Source organism: Gracilinanus agilis, chromosome 2 (genome assembly GCF_016433145.1).
Source record: "Gracilinanus agilis isolate LMUSP501 chromosome 2, AgileGrace, whole genome shotgun sequence".
NCBI classification, from domain to species: Eukaryota; Metazoa; Chordata; class Mammalia; order Didelphimorphia; family Didelphidae; genus Gracilinanus; species Gracilinanus agilis.
The window spans coordinates 232,070,253-232,089,586 of record NC_058131.1 but is presented as its reverse complement, the minus strand read 5'-3'; the positions used below and the strand labels follow the sequence as shown (position 1 = coordinate 232,089,586).

General features: G+C 44.6%; 2 protein-coding genes across 4 annotated transcripts in view; one reads left to right on the top strand and one right to left on the bottom strand.

Moving 5' to 3' along the window:
• Positions 1–18,695, top strand: part of TRIM54 (tripartite motif containing 54) — a 35,867-nt gene extending 17,172 nt beyond the window's left edge. Inside the window, exons 2-9 of one of the 3 annotated variants that reach the window (XM_044663722.1) lie at positions 7,300–7,472; positions 13,373–13,544; positions 13,878–13,973; positions 14,682–14,915; positions 15,060–15,082; positions 15,300–15,424; positions 15,962–16,057; positions 16,460–16,571. In XM_044663722.1, the coding sequence (XP_044519657.1) occupies positions 7,300–7,472; positions 13,373–13,544; positions 13,878–13,973; positions 14,682–14,915; positions 15,060–15,082; positions 15,300–15,424; positions 15,962–16,053 (915 nt within the window). In that variant the 3' untranslated portion in view covers positions 16,054–16,057; positions 16,460–16,571. Of the gene's footprint in view, positions 1–7,299; positions 7,473–13,372; positions 13,545–13,877; positions 13,974–14,681; positions 14,916–15,059; positions 15,083–15,299; positions 15,425–15,961; positions 16,058–16,312; positions 16,572–18,672 lie in introns of those variants that run through there. The other 2 variants (XM_044663723.1, XM_044663724.1) reach the window with 2 other exon arrangements.
• On the bottom strand, positions 17,256–17,648 carry UCN (urocortin). Its single transcript, XM_044663725.1, has one exon. It carries the CDS (start codon positions 17,646–17,648, stop codon positions 17,256–17,258), a length of 393 nt encoding a protein of 130 aa, XP_044519660.1.
• Positions 18,696–19,334: the final 639 nt, after the last annotated feature.

Below are 19,334 nucleotides of genomic sequence, written 5' to 3'. Positions count from 1 at the left end.
AGTTTAATTTAGTTTAATAGAGATCTAGTAAAAGAGAGAAATGTAGGAAGGAAGTAGAAAGTATTGTCTAGCTAGATACCCTATAATTTCTGTCTGCAGACTTCTAGCTCACCACCCAGCAAGGGCTCTTAAGTCCCGATCTCCACGGGGAGTCATGGTAGTCTCTTCAGCCAGAGGACTCAGTGGTGTCTTCAGCAAGGCTCTACAATGCAGCCACGAAAAGAAGACCAGCTACTTACCCAGCAAGATGATGCAGGATCCAGGGAAAGAGTCTCCTCCTTCATGCCAGCTCACCAATGCAGAGTGTCTAAAGACAAACTCCAAAGAAGAAGTTCAAAAGAGAAGACCAAAGGAAAAGTCTCTTGGACAGGAAGTTCCACTCTATCCACTATGGCACACTACACTTTACCTTGATCTAAGAATAGTCTAAGGATCCAGGGTATACCCATCTATTCACTGGAAAGGGGAGCAAAATGAAGAAAAAATTGAGAGTGGAGGTGGAGAGGGATAGTCGTGTTATTTATTTGAGGTTCCACAAACTATTTGCTGGGGGAAAGTCAGTGACAGGATAACTGGATGTGAGATTTCTGAGGCCTGTCCTAGGATGGAGGGTGAAGGAAGAGAGAGCTTTTCATAAGGATAGAAAAGTTGGGATGATGAGATCATAAACAGAGCTAGAAGAGAATTATAAAGATCATTTAGTCTAAACCCATACAGTTTATAGATGAGAAAATAAAGCTCCAAAAAGGTAAATATTGACAGAGCCGAGATTTTTTACTCTGATCTCATTCCAAGTCCTGTGCCTCTTCCTGCCTGAGTCTCAATGGGCTGTTCCAGGAAAATATAGTAAAGTAAGCCAATTCAGTTCTCCTATTTTTCTTTTCAGTTTCTCTCTCCCAGGGATTTTGTGTTACTCCAGCTAGTCTCACTTTCCAGAGAAAAGATTTTGAATAGACTATGTTGAGGTGTTACAGACTTAATGTTCCTCTACCATCTTCTACTCCCTTATTTTTATTGGATCCTAAGCTTTGGAAAATACCTTGCTTAGCCAAATAGAATTCTACTATTATTTGAAACTTAATGAAGATAGTCTCTGCCCTAATAACAAAGAACACAGAGACTAATGGGAGGCCCCAGTGGAATAAACATTGAACTTGGACTCACGGGACCCAAGTTCAAATCCTGTTTCTATTACTTACTGCCTATATGACTTTGGGCAAGACACATCCCTTCTCTTGGCCCCATTTTCCTCATCCGGTAAAATGAGGATGTTGATTCGATGACCTTTGAAGTCACTTCCAGATCTCAATCTGAGATTGTATGATATCTCAAAGGAATGAAGACTTAGAGCAATGGATGAGATATAGAATTGGCACTAAGTAACATTATAATAAAGGCAGGCTCAAGATATAGAGTATTTAATATAAACATATTGAACAGGAAGGAAAATATGTTAGTCATTCCAAGTATCAGTCAACAATGCTGCTGGTCTTTTTCCATCGTTGACTCATTTTTCACAAGTGATCTTCCCTGAGACACCAGTATAGGAATTCATGTCAGAGAAAATTCATTTCTGTTTACTTGGCTTGATAAAACATGGAATTCCTTTATTATTCTTAATGCTGCCCAGTCCTCTTGCAATTAAAGTACATACAGAAAATGATTTTCTTCCATGTTCTCCCAGCACTCTTCCTGCCTTTAGGATTCAGCTTTTGCCCAATTTGTTCTTCAGAATATAGAATACAACGACACTCATATACTTCCCTATATGCTACATGGAGGGATGTAGAGTCAATGACTCTTGTCCTCTATTTATCTTCTTGCTCTCTCCAGAAATTGCTGAGGACTTGGGTAAAGATGAGGATGTGAGTGGAAATCTGTGCTAAGAGCTTTAGCTGTGATAGTATCACCGATGCCTCTACCATATTAGAAGCATGGAAAGGCCTGCTCAAAATGAGGACATAAGAGGTGAGAAGTCAGATCACTCCTATTCAACACCGAAACACCCTAACCAGAAATACTCTGCCCCCAGAAGGCGAGTGGAGGAGGAGAGCCACTAGTACAGTCTCTAAGATGTAGTTGGAATTGGAGAAGTAAGAGGTGTCCCCTAAGCTCCGAGCTGACAGCTTTCAAGGTCCCTCAAAAGGGTAGATTCATTTACTAGCTCTTAGTCCTTACCTCACTATCCCTGTATGGACACATATCAGTTGGTAAAGGTTTCCTTGCTCCCTTCAGGAACTGGAGTGGCTTCTTAGGCACAAGTTCATGGGAGTTATGCGTGCTTGTTTACAACTTTCCTAACAGAGGTCAGTTGCCTTAGAGTAGACTTTCCCAGTCCCCAGAAATTGTAGCAGCGGGGACAGTATGAAATTTCTTAAAGAAACAGATATATGGCAAAGGTAGACTTATTTGTTTTTGTGGGTTAAGAGGAGAGTTCATGGACAATGTTTCTGAATCCCTGTCTCCTAGTTAGAGGAGGAAGGAGTTTCCTAGAGATATCATTCCAGAATCTAACCCAGAAGATAAGGGAAATTTCTTGGAATGAATCTACCTTGAGCGTATCTATCTTGAGATTTGCCTCACAAGATAAACTGAGAAGTAGCACAGCAGATAGAGTACTGGGCCTAGAGGTGGGAGGTCCTGGGTTCAAATCTGACCTCAGATACTTCCTAGCTGTGTGACCTTGGGCAAGTCACTTAACCCTAATTACCTACCCTTTATTGATCTTCTATCTTAGAATAGATTCTAAGACAGAAGCTAAGGATTTTTTTTTTTTTTTTTTTTTTTTTTTTAAGAATAATCAGGATCTTACTTCCTAGGAAATAACTTTGAATAGAAGTCAATGCTTCTACCTACTGCTCTCTGGGTCCAAACAGAAACAATTTAAATCTCTATTCCTTGTGACCTCTTCTTCAGGCTAAATATCCTTAGTTTCTTCAATTAATTCTCATATGACTTGAACTTGAGGCCTTTTACTATTCTGATTGCCCTTCTCTGAATAATCTCTAGTTTGTTGATGTCCTTTCTAGACTATGGGGCCTAGAACTGGACACATTGCTCCAGGTGTGGCCTGGAGTAGGGCAGAATAGAGAGAACTTTTACCTCCCTAGTTCTAGAAGCTGCACCTCTCTTACTGCAGCCCAAGATGGCATCTATTTTTCTGGCTGCCATATCATTGATGACTCACACTAAGCTTGAAGTCTCTTGCAGAGCCTTGTCCTGCTTGTTTGGCCTCTGAGGACAGGTCCAGGGCCCCAGGGTAGAGGTTTCAGAGAGGCAGTTTTAGGGCGAGTATAACAAAAAAACTTCTTGTTGATGAAAGCTTTCCAAAAAGCGGGATAGTTTAGCTCTTAAGGTAATGGGTTCTCTTCCTTAAAAGTCTTTATGCAGAGACCAGATGACCAGTCATCATGATCTGAAAGGATAAATGGCATAGGTTAGACTATAAGGTATCTGAAGCTCCTCATAACTGAGATTCTGTGGTCCAGTGAAGCTTAAAATGATTTGAAACAAATGCCAGCTTCTGGGTGGCACAGTGAATAGAGTGCTGGGCCTGAAGTCTGGAAGACTCACCTTTCTGATTTCAAATCTTATCTCAGACATTTACTAGCTGGGTGACCCTGAGCAAGTCATTTAACCCTGTTGGCCTCAGTTCCTCATCTGTAAAATGAACTGGAGAAAGAAATGGCAAACCACTCTAGTATCTTTGCCAAGAAAATGCCAAATGGGGTCACAAAGAATAAGACATGACTGAAATGACTGAACAACAACAATGTGTGGTTCTACATTTCCAAAGTAAATCTCTTCTCTAATAGCTTCCCTCTGGAGCAGGTCTCTGGAATCAATTTTCTCTCTTCTTTCAAAGTGTTGAATATCAGGCAAACATTCCATGAGTGACCCTTTTTTCTTTGGGAATACTACTACTCTTACCTAGTTTAGCATCATGCCTCAAACTAAAGCTAGGAATAAAAGAAACTTTGAAAAATCAATAGGTTTACTTTGAAACAGGTCTAACATGTTATTTGTGTGGTAGCCACAAATAAAGGCATATACCCTTTAACAGATAAGGTGAATATACTTCTTTATCTTCTTCCCTGGTTTCTGCGGTCATTTTCCTTCCTATTCCTCCACTTTACCAATTCTCAGAATTTCTTCTGCCGTTTTTGTTTCCTGAAACAAGAATTTATTTCTCAGAACTGCTCAGTTCACTGATACACTTCCTTTTCATAGGTCTGGCTCTTCATACTATAAGCAGCATGAAAGAGAGCCTTGAGTTCTGGATTGGGAGTCAGAGAGGCTTGTGTTGAACCTTGCTTCTGCAATTTACTATTTATGTGACCTTGGGCAAGTCATTTAATTTAGCTTAAGTCTTTTTTTTTTTTTAATACGTGTAAAATAGCGATAATAATACACTATACTATTTAACTTTACTCAGTTGAGAGCCTCAAATTAGGTAATGTGTATTTATGATGTGACTCAGGGTTACCCCAAACTCAGGGCTTACAAAGAAAAGGTCCAATCCTGGAGGTTGACCCTCAAAAGTTCAGAATCTCTCTGGCTTGTCACTCTTATCCCAAAGTTTTGCTCTAGGGCAGGGGTCGGCAACGTATGGCTCTCGAGCCATATCTGGCTCTTTTGAGGGCCAGGTATGGCTCTTTCTGCAGGAGCCATAAAAGTCAATTTTTTTTCAGGCGCTGTTACAGGAGCGCACACTGTGAGCACTGTACGGCTCTCACAAAATTACATTTTAAAAAATGTGGCGTTTATGGCTCTCACGGCCAAAAATGTTGCCGACCCCTGCTCTAGGGAAATAATAAAAATAAAGCTCATTTCTTAGTTTCCCCAAATATGGCTAAAAGGGTTTCCTGCAAAAAATACTCAATGTACAAAATGAGCGTTGGGCATATGACAGCCTTTATTGTCCACCACCTTATTCCTCCTCCACCACCACCACCAGCACCACCACTACTGCCACCTCAGTAAATAAGATACAAAGGATTCACAGGTGTCCATGAACAGATAGTGAAATATACTCCCTCCTAGAAGGCAAATACACTGAACAGAAACTGGCCTTCACCTGAGATGTGCCATGATGGAGCATATCATTACAAATAATAGCAAGGAGGCTTGGCAAGATCTCCTTCTCCTCTCCCCCCAACAACATGGTACCAGACCGAGAGACAGACAGAGAGAGAGAGAGAGAGAGAGAGAGAGAGAGAGAGAGAGAGAGAGAGAGAGAGAGAGAGAGAGATCCCATTACCTCATTCCACTCCCATCCCCAATAAATAAAATACAAAAGACTCGTGGGTGTCCATGAACAGATATTGAAACGCACTCCCTCCTAGAGTTAAATACATTGACCAAGAATACGTACACAGATATATGAGAGACAGAGACAGATACAGAGATGGAGAGGGAGAGAATTTGTGTATTTCCTTTATTTCTAGAGAAGGGAGATTTGGAATATAGATCTATTTATATAGGCAGCTAGGTGGTATAATGGATAGAGTACCAGACTTGGAGTCCAGAAGACCTGAGTTCAAATCTAGATTCAGACACTAGCTGTGTGATATTGGGCAAAGCACTTAACTCTGTTTGGCTTAGTTTCCTCATTTGGAAAATGAGCTGGAGAAGGGAATGGCAAACCACTCCAGTATCTTTGTCAAAAGAAAACTCCAAATAAGATCACAAAAAGCTGGACATGACTGAAATGACTGAACAACAACAAAAATCTTTCAATCTATGAAAATCTGAAGGATGATACTAGCTAGGTGGAGAGAGCAAGAGAGGAGGGAGAGATGGAGAAACTGTGAGCAGTTCCCACCATAGAGAAGGGAGCAGCTCTTCCAACAAGAGTCTAAATCCATCCACTCTCAGTTGCCAGTCACATTGAAGGCAGCTTCTTTCCCTGTGTCCTCTCAGCATGGTGCCAGTGGGCAAGCCAATCTCCTTGGGAAGTGTCCTTTGAAAAATCCCAAACATGGGATAAGGACTGCCTGTACTAGCCAAACCCTAAAATTTCATCAAATTGATTGGGAAACTCAATTGTTATGGGGCTCCCCTCTTCAACTTCTCTTTCTTATGTAAGGCAAGTGACAAACCTTAAGGTGCCATCTTAATAGTTGTAGTTCTTGGGGGTAGCTGGGTAGCTCAATGGACTGAGAGTCAGTCCTAGAGATGGGAGGTCCTGGGTTCAAATCCAGCCTCAGACACTTCTCAGCTGTGTGACCCTGGGCAAGTCACTTGACCCCCATTGCCCACCCTTACCACTCTTCCACCGAGGAACCAACACACAGAAGTTAAGGGTTTAAAAAAAATTGTTGTAGTTCTTAAGGCCTTTGTGCAGAGCGGGCAGGAACTCTTATCCAACCACCCTAGGGGGCCTGGTCTGTATAGCTCTGATCAACCGGGCCATTCCGGGAGAGATGCCAGACCCAGCTCTCTCCTTCCTCCTATTATTGGCTCAATGACTCCTCACTCCCCCTGGCTAGGCCTGGGTTGGCTAGCAGGGGACAGCAAAAGGGAAATTACTCTTTCTTGATCCTTTCCTTAGAGTAAGGAAGAGCATGCCCACACCACAGAAAGAATATAGTACTTGTTTGTTTGTTGTTGTTTAAAAAAATTTTTTTTTAAACCCTTACCTTCCGTCTTGGAATCAATACTGTGTATTGGTTCTGAGGCAGAAGAGCAATAAGGGCTAGGCAATGGGGGTTAAGAGACTTGCCCAGGATCACACAGCTAGGAAGTGTCTGAAGCCAGATCTGAACCCAGGACCTCCTGTCTCTAGGCCTGACTCTCAATCCACTGAACTACTCAGCTGCCCCTCCCTGTTTGTTTTTGATCAGGGGAAAAGAGTAGGAATATTCTGTGATCTACCTGGCCCGGTTTTTTCTTCAGGACATTGGCCATTATAGAAGAGGATATTCTAATCTTTATTTGAGGAATATGGATTCATGATTTCATTCCTGTGTAACAGAGTTGATGTCTATAATTCCCATATTTCACAAGTGTTCAATTGCTCATGGATTGGTTGGTAATTCCACGAGGACAAGGCTCTTGACTTATCTCTAAATCTCTTCTAGCACCTAGGACAGTGCTTGGCACACAGTAGGCGCTTAATACATGATTGCTGAAGGAATAAAGGAATACCACCTTCCTAAATTATTATCATTTCTAGCCCTGACTTTTTAGGGTCCTACAATCATCTCTGCTCCCTTAGACCCTTCCGTGTTTCACTGTGGGCTGATGTGTGTTTACGCTTGGTCCTCACTGCTCCCAATTCCCTTCCTCCCTCTTCAGGCCTCAAATCCTCTGTGGCAATCCCGGGGTTCCACCACAGTGTCCTCAGGGGGACGGTTCCGCTGCCCATCCTGTAGGCATGAGGTGGTTCTCGACAGACATGGTGTCTATGGACTGCAGCGCAACCTGCTGGTGGAAAATATCATTGACATTTACAAACAAGAATCTTCAAGGTGAGACCAAATTCTCTCTTCCTCTTCTATAGATTCACATTTAGCATCTATAAAGCACCTACTGTATGCTAACATATATACTAGGTCTTGGAGAAAATACAATGTTTCTATAAGTCCTGGTAGAGACTTCATAGAACCTAGTCTAATGGGAGGTTAGCCACAAACATAGATATCATTTATTCACTCAATAAACATTTATTAAACACCTACTGGTGGTGCAATGGATAGAGCCCTTGGCCTGAAGTCAGAAAGATTCATCCTCTTGAGCTCAAATCTGACCTACTTACCTACCTGAGTGACCCTAGGAAAGTCACTTATCCCCATTTGCCTCAGTTTCCTCATCTGCCAAATCCTGGAGAAGGAAATGGCAAATCAGCCAAGTGTCTTTGCCAAGAGAATCTCAAATGGATTCAGACATGACTGAAACAACTGAACTACCACAAGCACCTATTATGTGTCAGGAACTGTAAAAGAATCAAAAAAAGACAAAAGACAGTCCCTGCCTTCAAGGAATATACAATCCAATAAGGGAGAGAATATGTAAACAAATACATAAATAATTTATTTATGTGTTTGTATAAATGTATTTATAAATACATTTATAAAACAAGCAGATATACAATAAATAGGAAATAATCAACAGAGAGAAAGCTCTGGAATTAAAAGGGTAGAAGGTGAGATTGTAGTTGAGACTTCAAAGAAGCCAGGGAGGTCAGTAATCATAGTGGAGGAGGGAGAGAGTTCCAGCCATGAGGGACAGCCAGAGAAAATGTCTGGAGCCAAGATATAGGGGTGTCTTATTTAAGGAATAGCCAGGAGACCAGTGTCACTGGGTTGAAGAGTGTCAGAGAATAATGGGTAAGAAGATTGGAAGGGAGGGGTCTAGGTTAGGAAGGGCTTTAGATACTAAACAAAGCACTTTATATTTGATCTGAGAGGTAATCTGAAGCCACTGGAGTTTATCGAATTGGGGTTTCGGGTAGAGTGCCATGAACGGACCTGAGTTTTAGGAAAATCATTTTAGTGGCTGAATGGATTAGGGGGAGGAGACACTTGAAGCAAGCTATTGTAATAATCCAGTTATGAGATGATGAGGACTTGTACCAGGGTGCCTCTGTGCCAGAGGAGAAAAGGGGGAATATTTAAGAAATGTTGCAAAGGTGAAATTTGTAATGTTTTAGATATGGGGGTGGTGAGGGATAGTGTGGCATCCAGGATGACTCCTAGGTTTCAAGACTAATGGACCCCGGGGTGGGGGTGGGGGGATGATATTGTCTTCTACAGTAAACAGGGAGGAAGAAGGGAGAGAGGGTTTTGAGGGAAAGATAAAGAGTTTGGTTTCAGATATATTGAGTTTAAGATGTTTTTTGGATATCTAGTTCAAAATGTCTGAAAGACAGTTGAAGATTTGAGTTTGGAGGTCAGTGGAGAGACAGGAGTAAAATAGGCATATTTGAGAATCATCATCATAGAGATGGAAATGAAATCCATCAGAACCGATGAGATCAGAGTAAGATAGTAGTCAGGGAAAAGAAATGAAGGCCCAGAACTGGACCTTGAGGGACACCTAAAGTTAGAAGGTATGTAATTTTCCAAACATCCAAATTGATGAAGAATATTATACTATGATGGGCAGTTGGATGGACTCCAGAAAATCATATCTTAAAAATTAGAGCTGAGCAAGTGGAAGCTAATGACTCCATGAGACATCAAGAAACAATTAAAGTCAAAAGAATAAAAAAATAGGAGAAAATGTGAAATACCTCATGGGAAAAACAATTGACCTGGAAAATAAGTCCAGGAGAGATGATCTAAGAATTATTGGACTACCTGAAAGCCATGATAAAAAAAAAAAAGAGCTCAGGCATAATTTTTCAAGAAATTATCAAGGGAAAGTGCCTTGATATTCTAGAACCAGAGGGTAAAACAGAAATTGAAAGAATCCACTGATCACCTCTTGAAAGAGATCCCAAAAGGATAACTCCCAGGAATATTATAACCAATTTCCAGAACTCCCAGGTCAAGGAGAAAATATTGCAAGTAGCCAGAAAGAAACAATCCCAATATTGTGGAACCACAGTCAGAATAACACAAGACTTAGCAATTTCTACATTAAAGGATTAGAGGGTGTGGAATATAATATTCCAGAGGACAAAGGAATTAAGATTTCAACCAAGAATCACTTTGCCCAGCAAAACTGAGCATAATCCTTCAGGGGGAAAATGGGTATTCAATAAAATAGAGGATCTTCAAACATTCCTTATGAAAAGACCAGAGCTGAATAGAAAAGACCAGAGCTGAAGTACAAGACTCAAGAGAATCGTAAAAGGGTAAACAGAAAAGAGAAATCAAAAGACATTCAATAAAGTTAAACTATTTATATTTCTACATGGGAAGATGATTCTTAAAACTCCTAAGAACTTGATCATTTTAGGGCAGTTAGAAGGAGTATACATAGAAAGCAAGAACATGAGTTGAATATGATGGGATGATATAAAAAAAAATTAAGGCATGAGAAAGAAGAATGCATTAGGAAGAGGGGAGAGGGAAAAATAGAACGGGGCAAATTATCATACATAAAAGAGGCATGAAAAAGCTTTTATAGTGGAGGGTGAAATGGAGGAGATGGGGTGGGGTGGGGATCATGTGAATTTTACTCTCCTTGGAATCAGCTCAATGAGGGAAGAATATACACAATCAATTGGGTACAGAAATCTGTTTTACCTTACAGGAAAGTAGGAAGGGAAGGGAAAAATAAAATGAAGTGGGGCTGATAAAAAAGGGAACAAATTGAGAGAGGTTGATGGTCAGAAACTAGACAGGGAGAAATGGGATGGAAAGTAATACACAGTAATCATAATGATCCATAATTTTTTATGTCTTTAATAAAAGCCTCCTTTCTCAAATACATAGAGAAATGAGTCAAATGTATAAGAATACAAGTCATTCCCCAATTGATAAATGGTCAAAGGTTAAAATTGATAAATTGGCAAAGTAATTAAAGCTTTCAATAGTCATGCAAAAAAATGCTCCAAATCACTATTAATTAGAGAAATGCACACTAAACACTACCCCATACCTATCAATTTGGCTATTATGACAGAAAAGGAAAAATGACAAAACTTGAAGACAATGTAGGAAAATCCAGATGCTCTGTTGCACTGTTGAGGGAGATGTGAACTGATTCAATAATTTGGACCTATGCCCCAAAGGCTATAAAACAGTACATATCCTTTCATCCAGCAATACCATTACTAGGTTTGTATCACAAAGAGATAAAAAAAAAAAAAAGGAGAAGGACCTCTATGTACAAAAATATTTAAGCAGGTTGTTTGTTTGTTTTTTGGTGGAGTTAAAAAAAAGTGGAGGGATACCCATCAATTGTGGAACAGTCGAGTAAGTTATAGTATATGATTCGAATGGAGGACTATTGTGCTCTAAGAAATGATGAGGAGAAGGAGCTTAGAAAACCCTGGGAAAACTTACATGAACTGAAGCAGAATAAGCTGAACCAGAAGAATATTGTTCACAGTGATAGGAATAACTGTGAATAACTTGGTTATTCTTAGCAACACAATGATCCAAAACAATCCTAAAGGACTCATGATTTTTTTAAAATCCCATTTGCTGAGGGACTTCTGGGTTAAGATGGTGGCAAAGTAAAAAGCAGCTGCTTGACCTCTCCTAACTCACTCATGTAGGACTCCTCAAGAAAACATAAAAACAAATCCAGATGAACGAAGGGACCCCACAACAGGGCGCAGCATTGAAGGTAAATGGGATTGGGACATTTCCATGCTATAAAGGAGTGAAACAGCTTTCACTAAAAAGAGAGCTGAGCAACCCCCTCCCCCCCATACCACCCATAGTGCCAAAGCCAGCAAAAAAGAGTTAGAGCATGTTTTTTTTTGGGGGGGGGCACCCATTAAGTCATTGGCAGCTACCTGGCATCACCAGGGCCTGCTCCTGAAAGCAGCAAGACTTAAGACCCCAAGAGGCTAAAGAACACACGGACTTTGAACACAGACCCTGAGCGCAGGTGTGGACCTTGAGTGGGGACCCAGTGCAGAGGGATGCATGACTGTGGAAGCAGTGCCCTGAGACTGTTAAAGGAGCTTCAGGCAGAAGAACAAGCAAGGGGACCACCAGGAGGCTTGACCCTGAGAACAACTAGACCTGAGACCTCAGGAGCCTAAAGAGCTCAGACAGACCCTGGGTATGAGGATAAAGCTGAGAGGGCACGCAGCTCACAATGGCAAGCCATCCACAGGAACCCCAGAAGAGAAAGATCAAGAAGAAACCTTTAGACAACAGAGCAAACAGCAGAGGAGAACAAACAAGTAACCATATCCAAACCTTCCCCCCAAAAATGAAAACTGGTCACAAGGTCTTGAAGAGTTCAAATCTGAGATTATGAGAAAGACGGAAGAGATCTGGCAAGAAAATAACAGTTTAAAAGGCAGAATTTCGCAATTGGAAAGTGAGGCAAGTAAATTGAAGACCAGAAATGACCAGATTGAAAAGGAAAACCAGTCTCTAAAGGCTAGGATTGGGCAATTCGAAAAAGATGCCCCCAAATCAAAAGAATTGATAAGCAAATTGGAGACCAAAATCAAACAGCTGGAAAACAGGATAGACCAAATTGAAAAGGAAAATCAGAAGATTATAGCAGAAAACCAGTCTCTAAAGACAAGAATTGGGCAAGTAGAAGCCAAGGATCTCTCAAGACAGCAAGAACAAATAAAACAAAGTCAAAAGGTTGATAAAATAGAAGGAATCATGAAATATCTCAATGAAAAACTGACAGATCAAGATAACAGGTCTAGAAGAGACAATTTGAGAATCATTGTTCTTCCTGAAACGGCAGAAATTAATAGAAATTTGGACTCCATACTAAAATGCCATTTGCTTCCAGAGAAAGAACTAATGGAGTCTGAATCCAGACCAAAACAATTTTTTTCGCTTTCTTAATTTTTTTGTTTTGAGTTTTCTTTCACAAAAGGATTAATATGGAAAAATGTTTTACATGATTGCACATGTAAAATCTGTATGAAATTGCTTGCTACTTCAATGGGAGTAGGAGGGGAGGGAGAGAGGGAGGGAGAAAATTTGAAACTTGAAATTCTTTGAAAAATGTTGGAAACTATTTTTACATGTAATTGGAGAAAAAATAAAATTAAATAAGAAGAAAGCCCTTACCTTCTGTCTTAGAATTGATATTAAGCATCTATTCTTAGACAGAAAAATGACAGGAGCTTGGCAGTTGGGGTTAGGTGACCTGCCCAAGGTCATACAATTAGGAAATGTCTGAGGTCAGATTTGAACCCAGATCCTCCTAAATCCAGGCCTGGCACTCTGTCCACTGTGCTACCTAGCTGCCTCAATTCCAATATTCCTTTGGGTAATCTTCACAGCTATAAGTCACAGAATTGAGGGTTACTCAAAGGATGCCATGGAGAGGAGCACTGATAGATATAACACATTACCACCCCAGAACTAAACAAGAGAAGGGTATGGTGGATATTATTAGAGAGATGAAAGGATAGAAAAGAAAGCAGACTTGATGTGATGAGAGAAAAGGATAAGAAAAGATGCTCCTCACATTTCGTCGGTAGCAATGCAATTCTTGATCCTAAGACTGAAGGTAAGGGTTTTTTAAAATATTGTGCACCTAGAAGGTTAGTTTTGTGTCCAAAGGTGTATATTGGTTAGAAAGCTAACTGGATTTAGGAGGTGATCTTGGACCTTAAAACTAAGTAGATACAACTAGTTCATGAAGAGAATAAATTTGTGTTTCAATCTCTGCCCTTACTTCTTCCCATACCTAATTGTGGATCAATAAAACTGACTTCACTAACTCTGGTTGTTCTCCTGATGATCCCTGTGCTACTACTGCCCAGGCCCTTGCATTCTAAGGCAGAGCAGCACCTAATGTGTGAGGAGCATGAGGAAGAGAAGATTAACATCTATTGCCTGAGTTGTGAAGTGCCCACCTGTTCCCTCTGCAAGGTATTTGGAGCTCATAAGGACTGTGAAGTGGCACCACTGCCCAACATCTACAAACGCCAGAAGGTAACACACTCAAGTGTAGGGGGTCTTGAAGTCTCTCCTGTCCAAACTGTGAGGTCCTTTGGGATCCATCCTCTACCCCACTTCCCATAATGCCCACACATTTGTTTCAGGATTCCCTGAAATCCACATCCCTCCTCTCTAGCCGTTGAAGACTTAGCTTCCCTGGGATTAGATATTTTGAAATAGGTTCTTAAGGATACCTTCCTTGGGCAAGAATTCCTTAGTTCCTCCTGTTGTGGTCCATCCTGGCTCTGTGTTTGAAGGGAGGGGGAATATCTAGAAGTGAGAAGATACCTAGACAGAGAATGATTTTGTGCCTGACATATATGGCAGAGTGAGCTGAGCGATGGCATTGCCATGCTGGTGGCTGGAAACGATCGGGTCCAGGCAGTCATTACTCAGATGGAAGAGGTGTGCCAGACTATTGAAGTAAGTTTGGGGCATCTTCTGGGGAAGTGATGGGCAGGAGCCTCCTGGAGAGGTGGGACTAGGAGGGGTGGGAAACTGCTAAAACTCAAGGAAAATGAAGTGTAGAACCTGATGTGGAGAGGGGCAAAGCAAAGCATTTATTTGGAGCTCTATCCAAGATACAGAGTTAGGACTAGGAATTCCTGTGTGTATTTTTTTTAATTAAAAAAAAACTTATTTCCTGTCCTAGTGATAATTCTAAGTCAATAGTGTGCTAGGCTAGGCAATGAGGGGTAATTGACTTGCCCAGGGTCACACAACTAGGAAGTGTCTGAGACCAGATTTCAACCAAGGAACTCCCATCTCCAGGCCTGGTACTCTTTCCACTGTGCCATGCTATCCTGTTCCAGTGTGTATTGATGAATCATATAGTTGTGCCTTTCCTTGGCCCCTATCAGATCAGAATATCTTCTGGTCTTCCCAACCCTTCCTTCCTCTCTCCTTTGGAGGTAGGACATTGAACGGGACCATACAAATCCTGTGTGAGTGTGCTTGCATTTGAGTGCCTGTGAGTATGACAGTGACATCTCTCAGCTCTGTGTCCATCTGTGGTAACATGGCAGAACCCTGACAGCACAGGTTTCAGGTGCTCTCTGGGCTTTTTCTGGGTGCTTGAGACCACTGGTCCTCTGAAGAACTCTCCTCCTAACATCTCTATCCCAACCTCAGGACAACAGCCGCAGGCAGAAGCAACTCCTGGGACAGAGGTTTGAGACATTGTGTGCAGTGTTGGAGGAGAGGAAGGCTGAGCTGCTTCAAGCCCTGGCTCGGGAGCAGGAAGAAAAGCTTCAGCGGGTTCGAGGACTCATTCGTCAATACGGAGACCACTTGGAGGCTTCATCCAAGCTTGTGGAGTCTGCCATTCAGTCTATGGAGGAGCCACAGATGGCCCTTTACCTCCAGGTGGGGCAACTACAGGGCTAATGGGCTTTCAGGACTGTTGGAGAGGGAGTGGGCTGGGGATACTCCTCAGAGGTATGTGTAGGGAAGGCTGGGTTGTAGCTGGCTATCCTGGCCTCACTTTTACCCTCTCTTTCCCCCCTGTAGCAGGCCAAGGAGCTGATTAAAAAGTGAGTCTGGTGTGCTGGGCTTCCCTTAGGCTGGGGCTGGGGAGGCTGTTAAAAGGGGAAGAGGGAGGAGAGGATAAATGTGTATGTGGTGACCCATGTCTGAGAGGACTGTGCTCATTGAGCAGGAAGGAGCTTGAGAATCAGAGAAGATTTAGGCGTCTCAATGAAGGGGACCTCTTGAAGGGCTTTTCAGGGTTGAGTTGAGCCCATGTTGTAGGGTTGGGGACATGGCAAAGGTGGAGTTGGCTGGGCGGCCAGAGCCAGGCTATGAAAGCATGGAACAGTTCTCAGTGAATGTGGAGCACGTGGCTGAGATGCTTCGGACGATTGACTTCCAGACTGGTAAGAGATGTGGGGAAAGATGGGTAGACTGAAATGCTTGAATTAAAGGAAATGGGGGGGGGCGAATTGGAAGCAATTTACTGCAATATGATCATAGATTTAGAGAGAGAAAGGACTTTCTGGGTCATCTACTCCCACTCCCTTATTTTCAGTTCAGGAAATTGAAGCCCAGAGAGATTGTGAGTCATCCAAAGTCCCACAGGTGGCAGAACCAGGATCATAGGATCAAAACTCTAGAACTAGAAGGGACCTTAAAGGTCATCTAGTTCGACCCCTTCCCTCATTTTACAGGTAAGGAAACTGAGTCCCAGGAAGGGGAAGTGAGTTGCCCAAGAAGTAAGCTTCAGATATAGGATTGGAACCCAGGTTCTGTGACCAATGCATCATATTGCCTTATAGCTAGAGGTGGTCCTGCACCTTCTGTATCAATCATATGGTGTCTTGGGTTTGGACCTATTTAAAGGACATGAAGGAGCTAAGGGTTCAGGATGTGTAAGGGTCCAGGCCTGTGTAATCAAGTTTTTATATTTGCCCCAGGGGGTTCTGGGGAGGAAGAAGAAGATGAATTGGTGTTGGAAGGGGAAGATGGCAGTGCTGCTGGGGCTGAGGAAGAGAGACTGGAGGCTTAGGAGGGTAAGTGAGCCCTGACAGGGTATGAGGAGGCCTTTCAGAAGGTTGAGGTGGTGAAAATAGCAGAGGGTGAGGTCTAGAGCAGATGGGGGGGGGGGGGTTGATCCCTCTCTCCTGATTCCCAGCAGCCCCAAAGCCAAGGTAACCAGGGGAGCTAAGGTACTACCCAGGTACCCAGCTCAAGCACCTCTCTTGAGCTCTTGGGTTTCCTCCAGAGCCTTGGGCCCTATCATTTCCCTGTCTCTGCCTTTTCCAAAGGGCTGGTTATGGGAGATGCTGTTCAAGGCCTGAGCCAGAGGGAGGCTCAGTAGTTCCTGGTCTAAGTGGAGCTGCAAGCAGCACCCTGTGGGGGCCTCTCCGTACCCTTTTAATTTGCCCACCCACTAAGGCTTTTCCTGGGAACAGGCCTGCACTGACCCTGGATGAGGTTCCTGCAGGAAGAGAAGAATAACTTCAGAAGACACCGAGAGAGAACGAGTCTCTACTGCCCTGCGGTTCAATAAAGGATGCGACTACCCTCTGTGCTCCGAATTCTCTCCTTCTGCCCCCGTGACCCCATGGCCCTGGGACACCACCCCCCCAATCCGAGTCCCTGTTGCTTCCTCTTCTCCCCATCCCCAGCGGTTACCCGTGGTCCCATCCCCTCACTGTCCCTGCTCAAGTTAGGGTCCTTCACTCAAGGAAGAAGAAAGCTCTACAGAGCCCAGACCTTAGCAGGAGATGCGAGTTGGGGTTCTTGTCTACTCAGGTTGGGCTTGGGTAGCAATTAGAGCGTCGCGGAGGAGTTTGTGGAACATCCTTGAGCGTTCGGCTTTCGGAAAGATCTAGGAGTGGGCAGAGGTTTCATAGGTGTTTTCTGAGCGCGCTGGGCAAGATCTATCCCCCTCTCTCTCCTTCCTCTATGTAGTCCGCTGGGGTTCCCCAGAAAGGGGTTGGGTCCGACCCAGCAGAATGGCCGGGTCCAGGGTCCCACCACTGTGTTCCCCTCCACCCCCGTTCCCGGCCCCGCACCAGCGCCCGCACCCGCACTGAAGCGGGAGACAGCAACTCTTCATCACTTTTATTAGAAAACAAAAACACGGTCCGCGGTAGGAAGCTGAAGCCGGCCGCGCCTCCGCACAGTTCCGGGGGCTTTTAGGACTAGCCCCCAGACGCCGCCTCTCCGGTCCCAGACGGCGGAGCGGAGCTGGCCAGCCCGGACTCATTTGCCCACCGAATCGAAGATGAGCCGGTTCTGCTCCGCGCGCTCCCGCTGACTCTGCGTCCGTGCCAGCTCCAGCAGGGTCCGCAGCAGGTGGAAGGTCAAGTCAATGGAGAGAGAAGGTTCGTCCCGTTTGGGCTTGGGCCGATCGCCCAGGGGCGCAGTCAGGGTACCAGTCCCAGCTGCCAGACGAGGGAAACGCTCGGTCAGGAGGAGGAGCAGGGCACTGGCTCCCCCGGCCCGGTTCCTGGGGCTCCCCCGCAAACTCCGATCCAGACCCTTGTCCAGGGGGGGTACAGCCTCCAGAGTTCCCCAGCCGCAGCTGCCCGGGCACAGTTGGACCAAGATGAGCAGCAGTGCCGCCAACAATGCCGTGCGCCCTGGCCGCCTCATGGTATTGGTATCTCCGCTGCCGCTTCCTGAGATGCATACACACAATGGGTAGGGCGCAGGGAAGACGGGCTGGGGGCGGGGCGGGGGGGGGATGTTCAGAGCTGCCCCGAGCCGTGGGCCACTTCTCCCCCAGTGTATTCCCTCCCACTCTAACCCCGGATACCATGTGCTTCTCAGAGATCACATCCACCACGTGCCCCAACAGGCACTGAGTCCAGGCGCACTCCCCAGCCACCCTTTTTTCCTCGCCCAGAGCCCAGAGGTCTGGGACACGTCTCGTGGCAGAGCCGTCCCTCCTCCCAGCCCACCCGGGCCTGTACTGACGGACCTGAGGGGATGGGGAGTAGGCTACCCAGCAAAGCAGCTGCGGGAACAAGCGATAAAGGGCTGGTCCGGGAGGGCGCAGAGCTAGGGGCGCGGGTGCGCTCAGAACGAGCCACTCACGGGTTTCTCCGAGCGCGTTGCCGCGGGGGGCGGTATCAGAGCTTCGGTAACTGTCCCAATCGAACCGGAGTCTGGGAGCACGGGGCCGGTTGCCAGTGCCTGGGGAACGCGGGGAGTGTCCCGGGGCTGCTGCCAGATTTATATAGGGACGGGGCAGCTCCAATTGACGTCAGCGAAGGACATGCAGTGATTGTAGATGAACTGACAGGACCGCAGCTCTGAGACCTGCCGGCCCAGGAGCTGGACTTCCCTAGGGACGAGACCACCCCAATGGAATACCGCCTGCTACCTCTAGGGGCAAACTCCGAGGATGGGGCTCAGGAGTCGTTATGGACAGCATTAGTTCCAGATAGGCTTCGACTTGGGAAGATCAGGCTTGGTCCCAAGAACTCAGGAGGACCTCACACCGTTTTCAATTGGGTCCACAGCGTCTTCCCTTTCCTGAGCCCTCCTCCTTGAGGGAAAACCTCAACTCTTCTGGGCGAAAATGTTTCTAGCCTAGAAGGAAAAGTCAAACAGACCAATAGCAGAAGAGTGGAGCTGTCCGTGGTTCTGATCACAACTGTTCAAACTGTTTCAGCAGAAGAGGAATCTGAATTCTAGATCGAGGAGGAAAGGGGGTTCTTTATACAGTTGGCACTGAGCCTTCATAGCCTGCTCTTCCAGGTCTGTGACCAGAGCCTGGGTCCAAAGTCCTCCTGGTGGCTAGGGACTAAATGAATCCACTGAGCTAGAGCCTCTCTTCCTAAAGAATCCCCACCATCTTGCACTTCTCTCTAGATCTCAAATTTAAATGGCCAGGGCCTTTTAATTGAGGATTTCCAAGCAGATAGTCTCCGGTCCCTAGGAGATTCCCGTACCAAAAGGGGATCTCCAATATCCTGAGCAGATGAGAGTTTTGCTTTATCCAAAGAAGAAACACCCAGTGGTCTAGTTGATTCCTTTATTCTTAAGTCAGGGAAGCAGGGGTGGGGGAAGAGGGATAAGTGCCAAGTTCTGCTTCAGCCTGACTGAATTTCTCCCTGACTCAGGGAAGAGGAAAGGTTAGGGTAGGATACCAACAAGAAACATCACCGGACCTTGATTAACTTTCGTTTGGGACTGTGTTCTGTCTAGAGCCACAAACCACAGCAATTATTGCTACCATTTAGTTAAGGAAGAGGTGTCTGTGAAGATCTAGGGGGAATTAAGGGTCTGGCTCAACTTGCAGGGGAATGGGTTAGGAAGAGATGAGCAGAGAAC